General features: G+C 45.6%; 1 protein-coding gene across 4 annotated transcripts in view; it reads right to left on the reverse strand.

Annotated features, from left to right (window-relative positions):
* The window catches only part of PAPLN (papilin, proteoglycan like sulfated glycoprotein), a 65,221-nt gene extending 46,656 nt beyond the window's left edge, over nt 1–18,565 (reverse strand). For 2 of the 4 annotated variants that reach the window (XM_034769239.1, XM_034769237.1), the window contains exons 1-3: nt 18,396–18,565; nt 9,627–9,742; nt 8,273–8,335 (exon numbers count right to left, since the gene is read on the reverse strand). In XM_034769239.1, the coding sequence (XP_034625130.1) occupies nt 8,273–8,335; nt 9,627–9,656 (93 nt within the window). In that variant the 5' untranslated portion in view covers nt 9,657–9,742; nt 18,396–18,565. The remainder of the gene's footprint in view (nt 1–8,272; nt 8,336–9,626; nt 9,743–18,395) is intronic. The other 2 variants (XM_034769240.1, XM_034769238.1) reach the window with 2 other exon arrangements.
* Nucleotides 18,566–18,931: the final 366 nt, after the last annotated feature.

Raw genomic sequence — 18,931 nt, forward strand, 5'->3', positions numbered from 1 at the left:
TGACTGCCCCCTCCTGGGACCCCTGCTCCTAACTGCCCTCCAGAACCCCACCCCCTACCTAAGCCTCCCTGTGCCTTGTCCCCTAACTGCCCCCTCCTGAGACCCTCCCCACCTGTACTCTGCCCAAAACCTTACACCCCAACCCCGAGACAGCCCCCCCTGAACTCCTGACCCATCCAACCCTCCCCCTGCTCCCTGTCTCTTGACTACCCCCCCCCAGAACCTCCCTGCCGCTTCTCTGACCCCCGGCCCCCATACTGTGCTGCAGAGCAGCGCGCTCGGCAGCGGGGGAGGGGAGCAGGGTTGGAGCTCCAGACTTCCGGAGGCCGAGGCGACGGCCGGCGATCTGTGAATGCAGGGCAGGGGGAGGGAGGGAGAGGAGGGGAGTGGTGTCAAGTTGCAGGAGAGAGGAGGGGGGAAGTGGAGGAAGGGCTTTGGCTGCCGGAGCCCCGTGCGAGTGGCACCATCCGGCCGGCTGCCCTGTAAGCCCCGCACGCTCTGCATGGGGGGGCGGGGGAAGTCCGGACATTGACAAATTCCCCCCGGACGCTATTTTTAACTGAAAAAAGCCGGACATGTCCGGGGGAATCCGGACGAATGGTAACCCTAATTTCCCCTCAGTCAGAAATAACCTGCTGGATGTCAGTCTCTCCTTCCCACCTCACCATTTTAGGAATGGTCCCATCTGTGGAGTTTTGGGCCTCTCAATCTTTTAAATTGATCCTCCAGCCCCCTACTCCCGTCCTCTGTATTGGGTATCAGTCTGTATACGCCTTCTCTCTCCTCCTACATCCTCTGCCCCTATACACAGATAAATGAAACATGCTACAGATCTGTTGCTCTGTGGTGTTTCTCCTCTCTACCAGCTGGCTGATTCAGAAGCAGCACTCTGGAAACAAAGGATCTTTCAGCCAGCAGAAAGAGGAAGAAAACATCTAGATCAAATCCTGACACAGGGCAGCTGAGAATCAGATAACTGGGAGGGGGTAGAAAGGCAGCAGCTGCCCTCAAGCCCTCCCTCAGGACATGGCCCGGTGTGATAAATATTCAGGCATTTCTGCTATATAAGTATTGTCGTTCTTTCTTTTCTGTACACAAAGTGACATCCCCAGGGGTGCTTTACAGTGAGGTTTATGGGCCTGCAGAGCCCAGGAGCAACCATCAACTCAACGCTACTTCGTTTAGCCATAGCGCAAAAGGGATATCTCAGCAAAAGAGCCCTTGCTGAGCAGTATAGTGACAGGGGAGTTTCCCATTCTGGGCTCACTGCTCCCATATATTCAAAACAATGCACTGGGCTTGTTTTGTGTGCATGTGTACAGACTTGCATAAATATATAGATATTTTATAGGTCTGTGTATTTATGACAGATACAAAATCTATTATTATAGGATCCTTATAACGAGCTGTTTCTAGATGCCATTACCCAGTTTTTGTCCCAACAGCCTTCCTTTGCTCTGCTCAGCCTCTGGTATGCTTTCATCTATTGTCAGCCATGATGACTAAACCCCTGTCCCTGCTGGACCCTCGAGCAGAATCCACAACGTTCATTATTAGTGTACCACCCAGCTCCATTTTCCTGCCTTCAGCAACACACATCCACGGAGTTCTCTAATTTGCCATGGGTGTGCCTAGGAGAGCATGTTTTAACATGTCAGAGAAAGTAACACAGGGTACAGAACTGCCCTGCCTGACACACAAAGGCATCAGAAATGCAAGCCCTGGTTAGCTCTCCTTATTGGGCAGCCGTCCATTGGGTGGAATGGTTAACGCAGTAGAATGACATATGCCCCCTTGCCGACTCTCTCCTCTGCTTGGACGTCTGGTACTCCAGGGGCATAGAGGATTTTAAAGAGTAAGATTACTCAAGGGAGTGGGATATTCGTGTGACATGCTCTCCATGGTCTGTGTGGCAGAATAAATGGACTGCTGTGCTCCAGAGCCAACATTAGGCATAAGCAGACTAAGCAAGTGCTTTAGGGGCAGCTCAAGGAGCCACCTATTAGCTTTTTATTATGTTTTAATGGGGGGGGGGGAGGCAAAACATTCCTGCATATGGCCCCTACTGGGCTAGCACCCCCACAGTGGTGCTCTGAACCAAGTGGAACTTTTTAAGGTCAATGGTCTCATTTCTAAGTTTAGTGTAACATTTGTAACTCCTGGCTTCGGGTGTTGCTGACCTGATTTGTGGCATCTTCTGCTTATAAAGACAACTGTGTCCAGAGTAACCAGTTAGCAGTGTAAAAGGGATGCCTCCAGCTCCTGTGAGGATTGTTACACACCCTGCCTTTGAGAGTAATTCCAATATGCACAGTGCTCTAAGGGGCCCATGAACCAATCAGGATACGAACAGAACTTATAGCACAAGGTACTGTGGGGAGGAGGTATGACACCCAACTGGGAGGGGTAGACAATGTTGGCAGCACCTGTGTGGTGTTGGAGAAGGCCCTTCAGGGATTTCTTAGCTGCTCAGGGAGACGAGAGAGAGACAGACAAGTAGATAAGTAAAGAGAGAAGGCTGTGTATTTCGGACAGACAAGCAGGTGAGGTAATCTCTTTTATTGGACCAATTCCTGCTAGTGAGAGAGAGACAAGCTTTCGAGCCACACAATTCTTCTCTGAAAGCTTTATAGAAAGCTTGTCTCTTTCACTAACAGAAATTGGTTCAATAAAAGATATTACCTCACCCACCTTGTCTCACTAATATCCTGGGAGTGACATGGCTACAACTACACTAGATAATGCAAACAGACACAGCACTGGCAGGTATCAGGCATAAAATTCCTGTTGAAGACACAATGGTTTTATAATTATAGCATCACTTTATGGCTAACAGGGAACTTACATTCTAAGGTCCTATTTTTCATCATTTAGGGCCCAATCCATGTCATTAGAAAGATTTTCATTGGCTTCAAAGAGCTTTGAATCAGACCCTTTAGAAGTTTCCCAAAGAACTGCACTGGGCACTGTATCTAATCAGCCCTGTTCTCCACTAAGTTGGCAACTTTATATTGTGAACTGCTGTTCAAAACTCCTTGGAAATTCCTCAAAAAAAAAACCCCCACACATTACTTGAGCCACAATTAGCATTTCTGGGGTTTACTGAACCCAATAATCCAATTATTAAACTCTACATGGATCTGGTACAAACCTTGCTTATTTGGGCACACAATCTTATTTCCAAAAAACAGAGGTGATAAAAGTGTCTCCACATTGGAGGACTAGCTACAAGAGTCTGCACAATGTTACCTGCTGGAAGAGAAGGTCTGGCTTTCAACTTCAGTGATAAAAGATTAACGTAGACTTGGTTCCCTGTGTCTTACTGTCAAGACACATAGAACATCTGTAGCATAAAAAACTACAATCATACCCAGAGACTGCATAGGTCATTTCTCATATCCAGTTTGATCTTACAGTACTTTGCATTTCTTAGATAACTTTCCATGCTTTTATTTGCTAAGTCTGTTTAATGGCATCAAGTTTATCTTTGTATTGATGCACCCTTGAGGTCTAATCAAGGGCAAACATTTCCATTTGGCCATCGGTGAGATAAGTGATTGTGGGGTTGGGGGAACAGTTATTTCAACATACACAAAAATGTTCTGATTCTTCCGGGTTGATCTCAGTTTATTTCATAATGGATTGACTGAGAGAGTCCACTCTTGCCGTGCATGGAGTCCTCAGCAAGGAATGTGACTTTGCTGTGTTTGCAAAATAATTTGCTGAGAAACAAAAGTTATCAATGAGAAAAAATGGTGTTAATGGTCTTGAACCAGGTCATCCTCCACATGGGGATTGGTCCTGCTTTGAGCAGGGGGTTGGACTAAAATGGGGGGAGGGATAGCTCAGTGGTTTGCGCATTGGCCTGCTAAACCCAGGGTTGTGAGTTCAATCGTTGAGGGGCTATTTAGGGATCTGGGGCAAAAATCTGTCTGGGGATTGGTCTTGCTTTGAGCAGGGGGTTGGACTAGATGACCTCCTGAGGTCCCTTCCAACCCTGATATTCTATGATTCTATGTGGAAAAATCCTAGCATCTGTGGCGCATTATGATCATCTAAGTAGTAATAATCTGCATGTCATTTTCCTGAGTGACTGAAGGCCCAATCCTACAAGGTGCTGATCCCTCAACTACAATTGACGTGAAGGGGAGTTGATGATGCTCAGCGTCTCACAGGCCTATCCTGTAGAAACATGACAAGTGCAGTTATCTGGGTATATGCAGGTGGATTGATTTTGGATATACAACTCATTTTAGGCTATTGGTGTAACAAAATAAATGAGAAATAAATGGAAGCCAGGACAAGGCCTGGCTGGAAATCAGGCCCATTATGTACCAAACAGTCAAAATCTGCATAGCCAAGAGGGAAGGATTACTCATGTGCAAGACCTTGAGAAAGTGGCTTTTATCTGAGCTTTGTCTACAGCAGGAAAATTCACTCTAGTCTCCCGTGGCACAGCTCCACATGCAGTAGCAGTGGTGGAAGCTGTACTGTAGACAGAGCTCGGGCAGTTTTACTGTTGTGTTATCTCCCCCTGCTCTGAGTCTCAGTGATAAAAAAATGCCTCACTCCTAGCCTCCACCATCATTACCATTGATTCCAACTTTCCTAGAATGGAAGCAGCTTTAGGGCTTGTCTACACTGAGGCCTTTGTCTGTGTTGTCCATCTGTCCTGTCTTGTCCGACACCTAAAGTGTAAGCTCTAGGAGGCAGGGACTGTTGTCTTTGTTACTTGTCTGTACACCATCTAGCACAATGAGCCCGTATCCTGCACCTAGGCACTACTAATACAAACAACAGAGGAGATGTTGGCAGCTGGGCTGGTCCCCTCCCTGGGTCCCCTCTATGGAGCCTGGGGTCCCTCATGTGTTGGGAAGAGGAGAGAGAGAGAGAGAGAGAGAGAGATCCTACTGGTTCTGCTTGGTACCAGCATGTTCTGGCTGGCAAGGAGGGGAGGCAAAGCCTGGGACAGCAGGTGCTGCTGAGGATGGAGCATTGGGAGATAAACTCCTATCAGCCAGCTGGTGCTCCAGGCAGTCAGTGCATCTGAGTTCCTCCTAAGAGCTGCCTATTGCAGGCAGCAGCTAAATCTGCAGCTCACTCCGGCCATGAATCTCAGACACCCTGCTGAGGCTGGACCCAGACAAAATTCTCAGTTGTCACCTATGCCAGCACCTCCCCACTCAGTTATCTGCTGCTTTCCCTGATCTGACAGTTGAAGTCATTAAAATAAAAAAAAAAATTGCCTACTCCGGACTAAAACCAGGAACACAAAAAGGGAGAAGAGAAGGAAAAGAGCAGCCACTAGGACTCACCCTTCAATCAAATTAGTTGAAAGGAGTCCTGTTCACAAGCAGGCACACACGTGTATGCACACACCCCTGCCTGCAACTCCACACCCAGTTGATTTCTATATGTGCATCATCATTATCAGTCTGTATCATTTCCAAGTCTATGCTCTCGAGCCACCTCCACTGAAGGCAGTCTGTTTTAAGGCAATGTCATCACATGGAAGCGGTCCTAATCAGTGTAGCCAGGCAGCATGCATCCTTTGGGGCATATGGTTTATTATCAGAAGGCCTTCTTCCCAAATTCCCCTCCCACCCAATGATAGCAGGGAATTTCAGAAGCCAGCAGACTGTAATTTCTGTAGAAAGTTTGAAGATTTGTGTGGGCACATGCTCAATTTTGGAACACACTGGGCCCAATCCTACTCTGAGTCATGTCAGTGCTCAAACTCTCATTGACTTCAGTGAGAGCAGATTCAGCCCCATGATGTGATTCATCAACCTCCACTCGCTGTTCTCAGAGCTGAGACAGCTGGATTTTCCACAACATTCAGAGCTACTAAAAAGGGGGGGGGGTATAATCCCTGTGTCCGCATACACCCTTTTCAGCACCCCTGCACACATCCTCCTTATGCGCTTCTCCTCATACTGTTAATCCGTTAAGCCATTAGGGGTTTGCTGTCATATACTAGCCTATCCATGCACCCATTCAGCTGGGGAATCATAGCAATCAGCCAGTGACACTGTGGGAGCAGGGCAGGACATATAGATTCTTTTTCAGGCACTGGTGTGGGAGGCAGGGGAATTAATTTGATTAATTTTATTGTCCATGAAAGAATTAAAGGCAAATACAGTGCAGGCAGGCACACCGCAAGCCTCTCACATATAGCTGTCCCAGAGCCCTTCCAACTGAGCTGCATCATCCCTATTATTCAATCCCCTACACAGCTCTGGCAACGGACCTCTTTACTGATTTGACACCCCAACAATGTTTTCAATCTTAGCACATTGCCCACTAGGCAGTGGTATAAGTAACTCTAAGTTCCTATCAAGCTGACCTGCCAATGCCCCTGCTATTCCAGCTCTGGGTCCCCTCAGAGTTTTGTCAATACATCTCAGTCCTGCCCTGCAGTATCCCATCTCCTCCCATCCTGTATTTATTCTGAGCAAAGATTGGCCAATAATATGGACATGTTGGAGACTAGGTAGGGACACATACATGTCACTTATGACATATGTGAAGCATGAGAATAGGTTTCAAGAGGTAAAAGATTATTATTAAATTAAATAGCAGCAAAAGTATGCTTGTGTTTTGGGGAGTTACCTTCTGCGAGCTAGCCCCTTCCAAAAGGCTACACATTGAGAGGTTTTATTTCATTTCCTGGTTTAGATTTCCAGCAAATGTGAAGATAACTCCTAAAGTTCTATCTTTCTGGCACCTAGTAGGGAAATGTTCTAAATTTGGGCTCTTTTAGAATAGCAAAAACCCAGTGTCAGCTGATACAGCATGGACTTTTGACCTGGGGCTTCTATAGAAGAAGGAACATTAGCAGTATCCTATTAGTTGTTTTATGGCCCATTGGAAGAGATGTGCTTGACAGTAGTGATTAGAGGTGTTTATCCAGATGTGTGTCCAAGGGCCCTGGTTTGTTACTCAACCCTTGACAGAACATTGTGCATTTGTATAACACATAGCCTCCACCAATGACAGTTGCCTATGCTCTGATTCATCAGAAAAACTTCTGTCTGTATTTCTAGGCAAAAGGTTGAGAGCAATTTACAATAGAAGAGTTACTGTGTCTACAATGAAGCCCACACATGACGGTTAGGTTTTTTTTTCATGCTGCCATGTCACTGAACAGTCCTTTAAGCCCCTTTTGGAGTACCATTGACTCCAGAGGTCCATACTACTCTGGCAAGGCTGAAGGGTGAATTACCTTTATACAAATACAACCATCTCATCTGACTCCTATTCTACATATGACTTGTCTGACAGTGAACGCAAAACAACTGTTCCTGCCTCAACAGCAGGGCTGCTCTGGGATTAGCTCCTACTACATCAGAAGAGGAGTAACAGAGCTCCACCATTTTAAAGACACAATACCTTTCATTAGAGAAAAACTGTCCCCCCTGCAAAATGTTTAAGTGCACTTTCCAATTCAGATATTTTCAAATTCTCACTGAACTCTGTGACTACAGGAATCACAAATGGGGGAGGGACATTTTTAATGCCATGTGAGGCAGATTAAGTATGAAAGTCCCTTTATGACGATGAGGAGTTATGCCTTTAATCTGTCATGGAAGGAACTAGGAATGACCCATCTGAATGCGTTGGTGCTTCCATTCCTCTCTCGACTGTTAAACTGCATCTCCTCACACCTCCTTAGCTGGGCAGTTCCAGCATCCAATGTGGCTCTCACACCACAGAGGCACTTAAGGACAGACTGTTAAACTTCCCCTCCTCTACAGATGCACCATCATTTCCATTCATTACACATTCTTTCAGAGAAGTTACTGACTTTAGGACACAGTGTCTAATATCAGAGACAAGCAGCATAAAGCCATCCCCCAGAGATTCTCCTGCTTCACAGTTTCACTGGACAATGTGGTGCATTGCTCACATGGGATGAACTTTTTTGGCTCTTTTTTGGTCAAGGCTGCTGGTTTTGAACCAATTGCGTTAGCAGCTAGCAGGGAGAGATTGTGTAACATACCCAACTAGCTCATAGACTTTCTAATGCAATGACTAGCATGTGTGTGTATCACTATCACCTCAATGGAGACGTGGAGGACAGATACAACATCAAGTGTATGTCAGTCAAGTATTAACTTCTTCAAGTGCACGTATGTAGTCATTTTCAAGCAGGACACCCTTTACCCCAAGTTCTCTACAAACACTTTGGCTGCCAAAGTTGAAACCCTCTACCCCGAGTTTCACGCCATCCCTGGTAACAGCCACTCTTAAGAAAAGGTGTTTAACTTACTGAAGATGCAGGAAGTGGCATCATTGTTAGCGTGAGCAGGAGGAACAAGTTCTTCATCTTCCTCTGTGGAATAAAGAGAACATTGATCAGAACTGCTGGTTTCTTGCTCCTTCGTGGCAAGAACTCTCTGTGGAGCACAGGTCGGGGATGGAGGGGGGCAGGCTGGTCTGGTGGGAGATCTGATGGAAGGGACCGTGGAGTGAAATAGAGGGTAGGTCTATACTTACCTCCGGGTCCGGCGGTAAGCAATCGATCTTCTGGGATCGATCCCAGAACTGCTCGCCGTCGACGCCGGTACTCCTGCTCCGCAAGAGGAGTACATGGAGTTGACGGGGCAGCCTGCCTGCTGCGTCTGGACCCGCGGTAAGTTCGAACTAAGGTACTTGGACTACAGCTACATTATTAACGTAGCTGAAGTTGTGTATCTTAGTTCGAAGTGGGGGGTTAGTGTGGACCAGGCCAGAGACTCAACAGGAAAAGGGGATGGACTGAAACCAAAGACAAGTAAAAGGTAGTTTGTCACTACGTATCCCAGACAAATCAAGGCAACTATGAAGACTGAAATTATCCTCCACAGAAAGCCAGCATGTAATTACTGATCCCCAGCATTTCTCCTAACCTTGCCTTTGGCATAATGAGATCACCATCACAGGGCCTGGAGAGGAGGGGAGAGGGAAACACATGCTGTTTCTTGTCCTCCCACCTACCCATTTATACATACAACACATTAGGTTTTTTTTTTTTTAAAAAAAGGTATTTAAAATGATAATGTTCTGACTTCAGCCAATCAAAACCAGGAAATTCCCAGGTTAAAGATTCTTTCTGCATCTGACTCACCCTGTTTGAGTTGGAGGAGTTTCAGGAGCAGGGTCTTAGAATACAGGAGGTGATCTTGCATGTCTAAAATCTTCAAATTTGGCTGTCTAAAATCCATATTTAGGCATCTAAAGATCTAGCCTGATTTTGGAGAGGTGCTTACCACCTGCAGCTGCCTTTGAAGTCAATGGGAATTGTCAGGTGCCTACATTTATTTAGATGCCTAATATGGAATCAGGCGTCTAGAGTTAGGCACCCAAGTTTAAAAAAATTGCCCCATATGAGCTGCACCAGGATACAAGAGTTTGAATGAAGGGCTGAATATGGAAAGCTTAGCCCCAACCTGACCCTTTTTGAGATTTGAAAGGGTGTGCCTGGAAGCAGAAGTGCCAGAATACTAGGAGGGGCTCCTTGGTTTGAATCCAGCCTGGCCAGAACGAGATCCCACCAATTTCATGAGAAATGGCACTGGTGAAATGTGCAGCCCCAAGAACGCTGGGATAAGCATCCAGACTCTCAGGTTTAATACTGAACTCACCCAACGCTGAAGATTTTGAGGTTCGCCCATTGCTAGCAATTTGGAGGTCTGGAAAGAGCGGATAGTCCACACTGTAGCAGTACCTCCACCGTAGCTTTGACTACACCAGTGGGACACTGTGGCAATGGAAACCAGAAACTCAGTGCATCTCATTTAATTGCAAACTCCAAACTCAGACCAAGCTCAAAAAGGTTTGCAAACCTTTCAGCGAGCTCGGGTCTATGTTCTGACACAACCTCGATCCAATTTATAGCTTCATGTGGAATCCTGGGCACCTTTGCCCAGCTCTGTGGGTGTCTACCTAAACTGCTTGTGCAAAAATCATATCTGCATGTGCAAATGAGGCCATGGGAGCTCAGGATGGGTCACTGCACACCATGCCCTTTTGGACATGAGGAAATGGCTGACACGATTTAGACAGCTATTTTTCAAAATGGTTTCCCCATCTCTCTCTCTTTTTAAACTATATCCTTTCAAAAAATCATTGGACAGACAGCAATGCCTGGTTCTGCTTTACATGGTAAAAGTCCAGATAAGAGACTAGAAAACATGACCTATGAGGGAAGATTGAAAAAATGTGGTTTGTTTAGTCTGGAAAAGAGAAGACTGAGAGGGGATATGATAACAGTTTTCAAGTACGTAAAAGGTTGTTACAAGGAGGAGGGAGAAAAATTGTTTTTCTAAACCTCTGAGGATAGGACAAGAAGCAATGGGCTTAAATTGCAGCAAGGGAGGTTTAGGTTGGACATTAAGAAAAACTTCCTAACTGTCAGGATAGTTAAGCACCGGAATAAATTGCCTAGGGAGGTTGTGGAATCTCCATCATTGTCTACCTGCTCTTAAAAATCTCCAAACACCTGTCAGGAATGGTCTAGGTAATACTTAGTCCTGCCATGAGGCAAGAGACTGGACTAGATGTCCTCTCAAGGTCCCTTGCAGTCCTATGATTCTATGCCAGGACAGATTTTCTGGGAAGTCTGGAAGGGGAAAGGGGGAAGAAGAAGAAGAAGAACCTACAACCAAGAAACATACCAACCAATCAACCAGAAAGGGATTTTTAAAATTATAGAGCTTGATTCCTAAGCTGGTTTAGTCGTAGCTGAAAATTTACATAAACAGAGGATCTGGCCCATGATGTTTTAAAAAAGTTTCACTGTTTATTTTCTTAAAATGTTCCTAACTTTTGTTTTACTACCAGATCTCCAATATGTCTCAACTCCACTTTTTTTTTTTTTTTTTTGGTTTGCTAGCCTTGCCAGGGAGAATCAGGCACCTTTTTTAGGGTTTATGGTGGGATTAGCATAGGAATTAGAGATATAACATGGAGAGCGTGAGATGGGGTGAACATGTCCTATACAGAGGTAGGCAACTAGGGGCTCACTAGAGCAGCGATATAAAGAGGCTGGGAGAAGGCCTATGAGGGTTAGCTCTCCCTGGCTGGAAACAGGGCTGGGAAGGTCTGAGGACCAAGCCAGGAAGCATTGAGAAACTGATCCTCTGCCTTAGACAGGAGGATTAAACTGGGTCCAAGAGATTTCTTAACTTAATGGCTGTTTCTTTTCTCCCCTGCCTGAAGCCAACTGTCCTTTGTTTGACATTTCTCTCTTTGTTTTTGACCAAGCTGAAGCAAGCCCTGGTCCTGACTCCCTTTGAGCCAAGGTGGAGAAATATTCCGTATAGAAAATGAGCAAGCGAGTGTGTGTTAAACAGGATGTTGTATTGTGTTTCCCTCCCCACACTCCTGTTACCTGCAGCTAAGGCCTGGGACACACTCAGACAGAGCTCTTTTTAATCTGAATACAAAGCAACGTTTAAAATTTTAAAATGTCTCTACATATAAGCTGGCTGGAGATGCTAGGAGAGAATGGAGGGATGGAGCATGACTAGGAGACCAGAAGGTAAAAAGTGGTGCGACTTGGGTGCTTGAGAAAGGTTTACATGACAGTGGGGAACTGGCTCTTCATTTCCACACTTGTTAATGTTTGACCCTTTGTAAAAAAAAAGTGCAGGATTCTAAGAAAGTAATTTTATTTTTGTATTAGTCATCACTGAAACATGCTTTCAGACGTAACTTTTTTCTTAAATGAAGTTATGTTTTTAGATTTGAGGTGAATTCTGAACTTAAAATAAGATACTGACGATAGCAGAAACAGTAAAAGCACTCTCGTACTTCATGGTTGAGTGCAGGTGCTTTGTAAGTTTCCCCTGCACAGCTGTCAACATACTTTAATTTCAACCTGCAACATTGCCTACTATTCCAATCAGGAACCTATGCAGCTCTGCCAACACACCTCAATCCTGACCTGCAGCATCTCATGCTATTCCAATCCTGTCCACCCCTACAGCTCTGCCAGTGCACTTCTATTGTGATCTGAACCATGCCTGGCAATTTCAGCCCTGTGAGTAAAGCTATGTTTATGGTTTTGTATTAAGGACTGAGGACTAAATCAAGACACCCAGGCAAGCTTCTGACCCAATTAGTACTGAGGTCTCCAGTCACTACTCTGTCACTCTGACACTTAAGTCCCCTGTATTTTGGGGGAGAGAGATGGTGATATCTGGGGCACTGTTCATAACAGACATATGATTATATCTAGATCACTGATGTGGCCAGCTTGGGTGGGCCCTATTATCACAAGGGACTCTTACAACAATTCCAAGCTTGGCAGAACTTTAGGAGAATCGATCAAGAGTAACTCATGGCAGACACTGTTGGACCTGTGAGTCAGGAACTGGGGTGGACAGGCAGACAAGAAGCTTGTTTCAATCCCACCACGTAGGAATTGTGAAAAGAGAAACTGAAAAATCCATCAGCTACCACAGCAACAGGGTCGGCTCTGGCTTTTTTGCCCCCCAAGGCAAAAAAGCCTCCCGCCGCCGCTCCCCCCAGTGTGGCAGGGGAGGGCGCTGAGCTGGGCCGCGGGACACTCTCCCGGACCGGCCAGAGCGCCGCGGGGAGGGCGGCGAGCCTGGCCGGGGTTCCGCTCTCCCGGACCGGCCGAAGCGCCGGGGGCAGGGCGGCGAGCCCGCTGCAGCTCTGGTCTCCCCGGCGGCCGGGGCGCCGCTCTCCCCGGCGGCCGGGGCGCCGCGCCGCCCCCCTCCAGGTGCCGCCCCAAGCACAAGCTTGGTGGGCTGGTGCCTGGAGCCAGCCCTGCACAGCAAGGTCAGATTCTGGCATCTCCTGACGAAGAGGATTCCACAGTGAGCCTTCACCCTCCCACACCCAGCCAAGGGGTGGGATGGCAATGCGAGATGAGGCTATGTCTTTGCAGAAATTGCACATCTGTGTCTTTCCCACCCCATGAAATCCAAAGTACAGTAATATTAGTGATGTAGATTGAACACATTTGTAGGTATGCCTTGTGCATCAGAGAAGAGGTGGTGGTTGTCCCAGCCTATAATGTTCCATTACAAGGAGAAATACAATATTTCTTGAGGATAGTAATAGGCAGACACTAAGCTATCTGTTCAGATTTTGCCCTCTGCAGCAAGCCTTCCATAGTTAAGGTTGCAACCAGGGTTCCATTACAAACCTTTATTTTTTTAAAGATTTAATTATAACTTGTAGTTTAGTAATCTCACTGAGTACACATGTTGATTAAGTCTCTATTACATTGCCCCATGTAAAAAATCTAGACAGCTAATGTTGCCACAAGCCACAATAGAACAAACATACAGAAAATACATGACGAGAATTAAAATTAAAAAATCCTAAGCATTAAAAAGAATGAAAAAAAAAGACTAGCTAAAGACTTATATTCATGTTCTAATACTGCTATGGGTCATTAATTTGGGGTTTGGATAGATTAGGAAAATGAGTGGTGTTTTAAAAGTTTTAGCTTATGTGTATTAACTAACATGATTTTAACACTAGCACTGAATGTGGACAAAGACAGTGACGTTTAAAAACTTGTTAGCTGGCTCTGGTTAACACACTTAACTTTGGGAAACTTCTTGAGAAGCTAAGCAGAGTCTAGATGCTGGGTAGCTACCTCCAATTAAACTATTCCTCCCTCCCCAACAACAACAAGACAATTTTCTCAACCATACAAGTATTGTAATAGTACTTCAAGTGTAAACCTTAAAATAATCTGAACTGTTTTCTCTCTCTCTTTGCACCTGTGGGGCCCAAGTCTCCTCTCCCTTAGTGGCATAAATCAGAAGCATGTCTGATGAAGTAAATGGAGTTACACCAGTTTTACATTGCTGTGTAAGTGGGAGGAGATGAAAGCTAGCAGAACTGAAAAATCCTTTTGACTCCACTAAAAAAAGTTAAGAGGGAGTACCTGTGCTAGGAGAAACAGCTTCTGTCTCCAGAGCTGCCAGCCCAGCACCTTTCAGCAGTTGCTAAAAATTAGCTTTAAAAAAAAATAACTTTATGAGTGTGTGATCACTCCTGGCACTGCAGTGTGATATGAAAGGAAGCGCATATGGGACTGTGTGATCAGAGAAAAATGATAACTGTGTCATCTAAAAATAAACCTGCTGTTTGTTCTGCAAAGACCCATCACTGTGCTCCCCCAGTAGCAGCCAGAGCACAGCAGTCACTGCTCTAAGAACTAAGTAGCAAAATAAACAATCAGTGGGTGGTACAGTTTTTCCAGACAACATCATACGTCTGCATGTTGAGTGTGTTTGTGCATTTGCGTGAGCGAGCAGGAACACATGGTGTGTACATACGCAAGAGCACGTGTGTAGTTAAGCATCCAGTTCCATTCATATATACCCCTCTTCAGAAACCAGAGATGCCTTTTAGTCACTGCCAGAAACAGGATACTGGATTTAGATTGACTATTGGTCTAATCCAATAATGGAGTCAAATAAGAGACAACCTTTGGGTGGATATACACATAATGAACTCCTGCAGAGCAAAGATTACAATGGGAGACGGCTCTATTATCCTCACAGAGCAGTGCGTAAATCCCTCAGGATTAAGGGACACCTTTAAGGAATTAGGAATGGATGTACTGGATCAGACCAGTCGTCCATCTAGTATCAGTATCCTGCCATTAACTGTAACCAGTATTGGACGCTTCAAAGGAATCTATGTCTACACTGCAATAAAAGACCCACAACTGCCAACTGACTCAGGCCCACAGAGCCTGGGTCAGGAGCGCCGGAACCTGCATAGAAGTGGGGTGATCACCAGAGCCAGAACTATGTCCCCATCCCTGCTCCTCCTCTTCCCCCAAAGGTCCTGCCACCACCTGCTCCTCCCCTTTCCCCTGAGGCCCCACTCCCTAGTCAGGCCAGACAGCCGGAGCCAGGCCATGGTAAGAGATGCCCAGGTAGCCTGTGCCACTGTAGGGAGCCCCAGATCCTCTACCTGCTCTGGGCAGGGGGCGGGAGAGCAGCCCCCAGCTCATGTCCCTGCCCTCTGGTGCAAACTGCCCAAGGCAGGTGGAGGGTCCGGGGCTCCCCACAGCAGCCTGGGTTCCCTAGGCAGCTCTTACCACAGCCCGGCTTCGGGCCTGGCCAGGGGGGAGGGCTTCAGGGGAAGAGGAGGAGCAGGGGGCAGGGCCCCATGGTGCGGGGGGGGACTAAGGCCCATCTCAGCCCCACCTCAAGGAAGAGGCATGCACCACTAGCAGGGGCTGCACTTTGTGGCAGGGGAGCTGATCATCTTCTCAGCTCCTCCACCACGAAGTGCAGCCTCTGCCAGCCTGCCTGAGACTAGTAGGCCCATGTTAAAAACTGGGAGGGCCATGGCCACCCTGCCCACACCCCTGGTTCGGGTTACAGGGCTATAACATTGCAGCGAAGCCATTCAGGCTCGTGCTGGAGCAGTATTATGCCTCTGGGAGAAAAATTATTCCTCCTGATCCCAAGTGGTGATGAGCCTATAGCCTAAAAGGAAAGGATTGATAAAGCTCGTAATCCCATCCTAGGTACTGTAATGCCAGATGCTATTCTTATTCACAGAAACAGCCCATTCTTTTATGAGACTTACTATTTCCACAAGCTGTGCTCTGAAGAATCTCAAGGCACAGACTTGGTTTCTTTAAGGAAGTGCTTATTTTACACAAGGACTCCAAAGAGTGAGATAACCACCAGCAGCCTAATGCGTAAACCCTTCAGGACAGGGATTATCTCTTTTTTGTGTTTTGTACAGCACCCAGAACAACAGGGACTCAATCCAGATTGGAGGCTTTGGGCAATACTATAATTAAAGTGTTAATAATAATAATAAAAAAATTCCCTAATTCCTCTACAGAGCAGCTGGGTCTCTACACTAAACACAAAGACAGCAACAATGTATCACCTTTTCTAGCACATCAGGCAAATTGGAACACAGCTACTCACATGCACTCCAGCTGAGTCCACGTGCATCTCTTAGGAGATAACTAACCCCTTAATGACTAGATGAACTGACACTGCAGAACACTTACATCACACTTGATAAACACCTGGACCCAAAAGGGGGCGAGCCAAAACCAGAAACACACAGATTGCATCAGAAGGCACCTAGCTTATAAAACAACATTTCAGGTTAGCCATTCTCTAACTGTTGTCTGATGCTGCATCCCAGCCTCAGAGCTGCCATCCTTCTGTTTAGAGAGAGACATTCATTTACAGCTTATTTTTAAAAGCAAACAAATTCAAATGTTTTTTTAAAACTATTAAGGAGAAAAAGAGAGAGAGAGAGAGAGAGAGAATGCGGAGAGACCTAGCAACAAAATTTTGAACCCCTGCTTGGCATTTGCCAAAAATCATTTGGGTCTCACAGGAGTTCTGTCTCACAGGTTACATTTACAGGGGATGTCTTATTAGCCTAGCCTTAGGTTTGAAATGTGTAGATTCTATGGAATCAGAGTCTCCAGTATCAGGGGGGTCAACTCAGGCCTTTATCCATCTGACGTACGTACATCAGGTTCCACACAATTTACTGCGTGGAGGCAGTACAACCTTACAGGGTCATTGTAAAAGCAAATTTGGCCCTAAACTTTTTTTTGTTGTTGTTGGCTTTTTTGGGGAGGAGGGGAAAAGGGATACTTTTACAAAACTGATCATCAGAAACATTACAAATCTGATGGAATCAGATTATTTTAGAAACAAAACATCTCCCTGCAGTGTCCTCAGCACAGGTCTGTTCTGATGCATGAGAATCTGAGAATGAAAGTGACTTTAAAAAAAAAAGTGAAACTAACATATCTTCATTGTCCAACCAGAGAGAAATAATAAAGTAAACACAGAACATCTATAGTGGAAATTTTGATTTAATTTTTAAAATGTTCATTTTAATCTGTTTTAGTAATGTAGGTAAAGCAATTTCTCTTTTTAAATGATGTTTAAGTTACTATCCCTTTAAAATCCATGGCTCTATATGGTTTTGGTAGGCATTAAAAAAAACCCAGCACTTTCTATAAGAGCAGAGTGTTTGTCCTGCTATCCCTGGACAACACTGCCCACCACACACACTGTTGTACAGTGGGCTGTGCTCTTGCTTGCTGCCCTCCACCCCAGAAACAGCTGCATTTCACTGGACCTGTGTCTATACCATTTATGAAACACTCTAGGCTCAGAAAGCATTCCAGAAAGAGAGGGATCACATCTATCAAAGTACAGAGAGGAATGGGAGTATGAATCCCAAAGCTGTCTACAGACAATCTTGCTGAAGGACTCTGTGCTGGTGCAATGTAGAAATGGGGAGTGTACAATCTAAATGTAGTGCAAACGTTTCCAAGATCACTGAGTACAGAGGTACAAAAACTTTTAATCAAGCTTTACAAACAGACCACCCCAGCCTTCCTCCCCCTCCTCATGCTCCTATATCAAGTCTGGTACCTCCTGATCTTGGGAACTCCATGCTGGACAGCCATGAGGGTTTTCTAAGCTGTGTAAGTCCTTTAAAGCAGCTGGCCCCTCCCCAGGGAATACCATGGCACTTTATAAATCCTGTGCCTTTAGATTTAGCACAGCACTTGTCACAACACTAACTATCCTTTTACCATCTTTTTCTCAGAGTGAGCTCCCAAAGTAGCCTTCTTAGCTGACATGTTCACTTGTTTAGCAACAGGAAAACCACAAAAGATGTCAGAGTGGGGCCTGATCCTGCAAACCCTTCCTTGCACTGGCTTTGGTGGGACTACTTGCTTGAGAAGAGGTCTGTAGGATCAAGTCTATGTTCTGGACAGGTGAAATGAGTGTGTAACGATCAGAATAGAGACACCCTTCCTCTGGAAGTAGGCAGGTGCTCCTTCAATCCACACAGCTGTCTCCCATAGTAATGGTTATTTGAGTATTAATTGCCAACAGATACAGGAATCCACTGGTTCAGCAGCTTAACAGTCCTAATCATTGGGCTTACTTTCCCCCACAAACTAGTAACAGTTCTCACACCAATACAAGCCCTGCTAAACTTATATTGCTTTCTACACTCATGTTGGCAGGATCTGTTTAGGCACCAAGCCCCTGGGCTCATCCAACATTAACTGAGACCTCTTCCCTCTCCCCCAAGAATGTTAGTAATGGCTATTTGATTATATTAGCCCCTGGACTAATTAACTTGGGAGTGGGGAGCAGCAGGGATTAACATTCACTGAATATATGGAGTGTCTTCTCCTTCCCTCTCTGCCAGGAAATCTGATTTTGCAATCACAGGACTCCATTCAGCAAACATCTCTCTTGTCCTTTAAACTGTAGCCAAGCTGATAAAAAGTAGTTGGAAATAAAAAGCCGTAAACAGCAAAGGAAAGACAAATAGACAAGTGGCAAATGAGATGAAGAGGAGAGGAAAGAAGCGACCCACAATGCAAAACTAACTCTTACCTTCTGCATCAGTTTGTTTGAAGGTGAGTGTAAGGTTTAGAGGCACTAAAGCCACCCTGTAGCCCAGCTGCGTGTCCACTTCCCCACTTCTGTAGCTCAATCAGTGGCTCCAACACCCTCCTCTCCCCAGCTTCTGTTTGGTTACTAATCCTTACTGCACAGGAAAAGGAGAGAGTTGGATTTCATTTAACCCCTTGAGCCTCAAAGTTTCTTTCTGAGTTTCCTGTTTTGCTTTTGAAAGACGGAGTTGTAACCACGCACACATGGAAGAGCCTGATTTAGGATGATTTCCAGTTCCCTTTGAATGTGTGCATCCTTTAATTGAAAATTGTGCTGCAAGTTATTGCCTGGGTGGAGCCCTTCATAACTAGTTTTATTGTAGCTGCAGGCAGCATATCAAGAGACAGATACAGTAATTCCTAGTTCCACTCACTGTTCCTTATTTTCAATAAATTCCCAAGTCTAAATAACAAAATATTGAATTTAATCACATTTCCTTTGAAACTAGAGATGGGCCAGAGCCACAAGTCATCAAC

This window comes from Trachemys scripta, chromosome 4, assembly GCF_013100865.1.
Source record: "Trachemys scripta elegans isolate TJP31775 chromosome 4, CAS_Tse_1.0, whole genome shotgun sequence".
Taxonomy (NCBI): Eukaryota; Metazoa; Chordata; order Testudines; family Emydidae; genus Trachemys; species Trachemys scripta.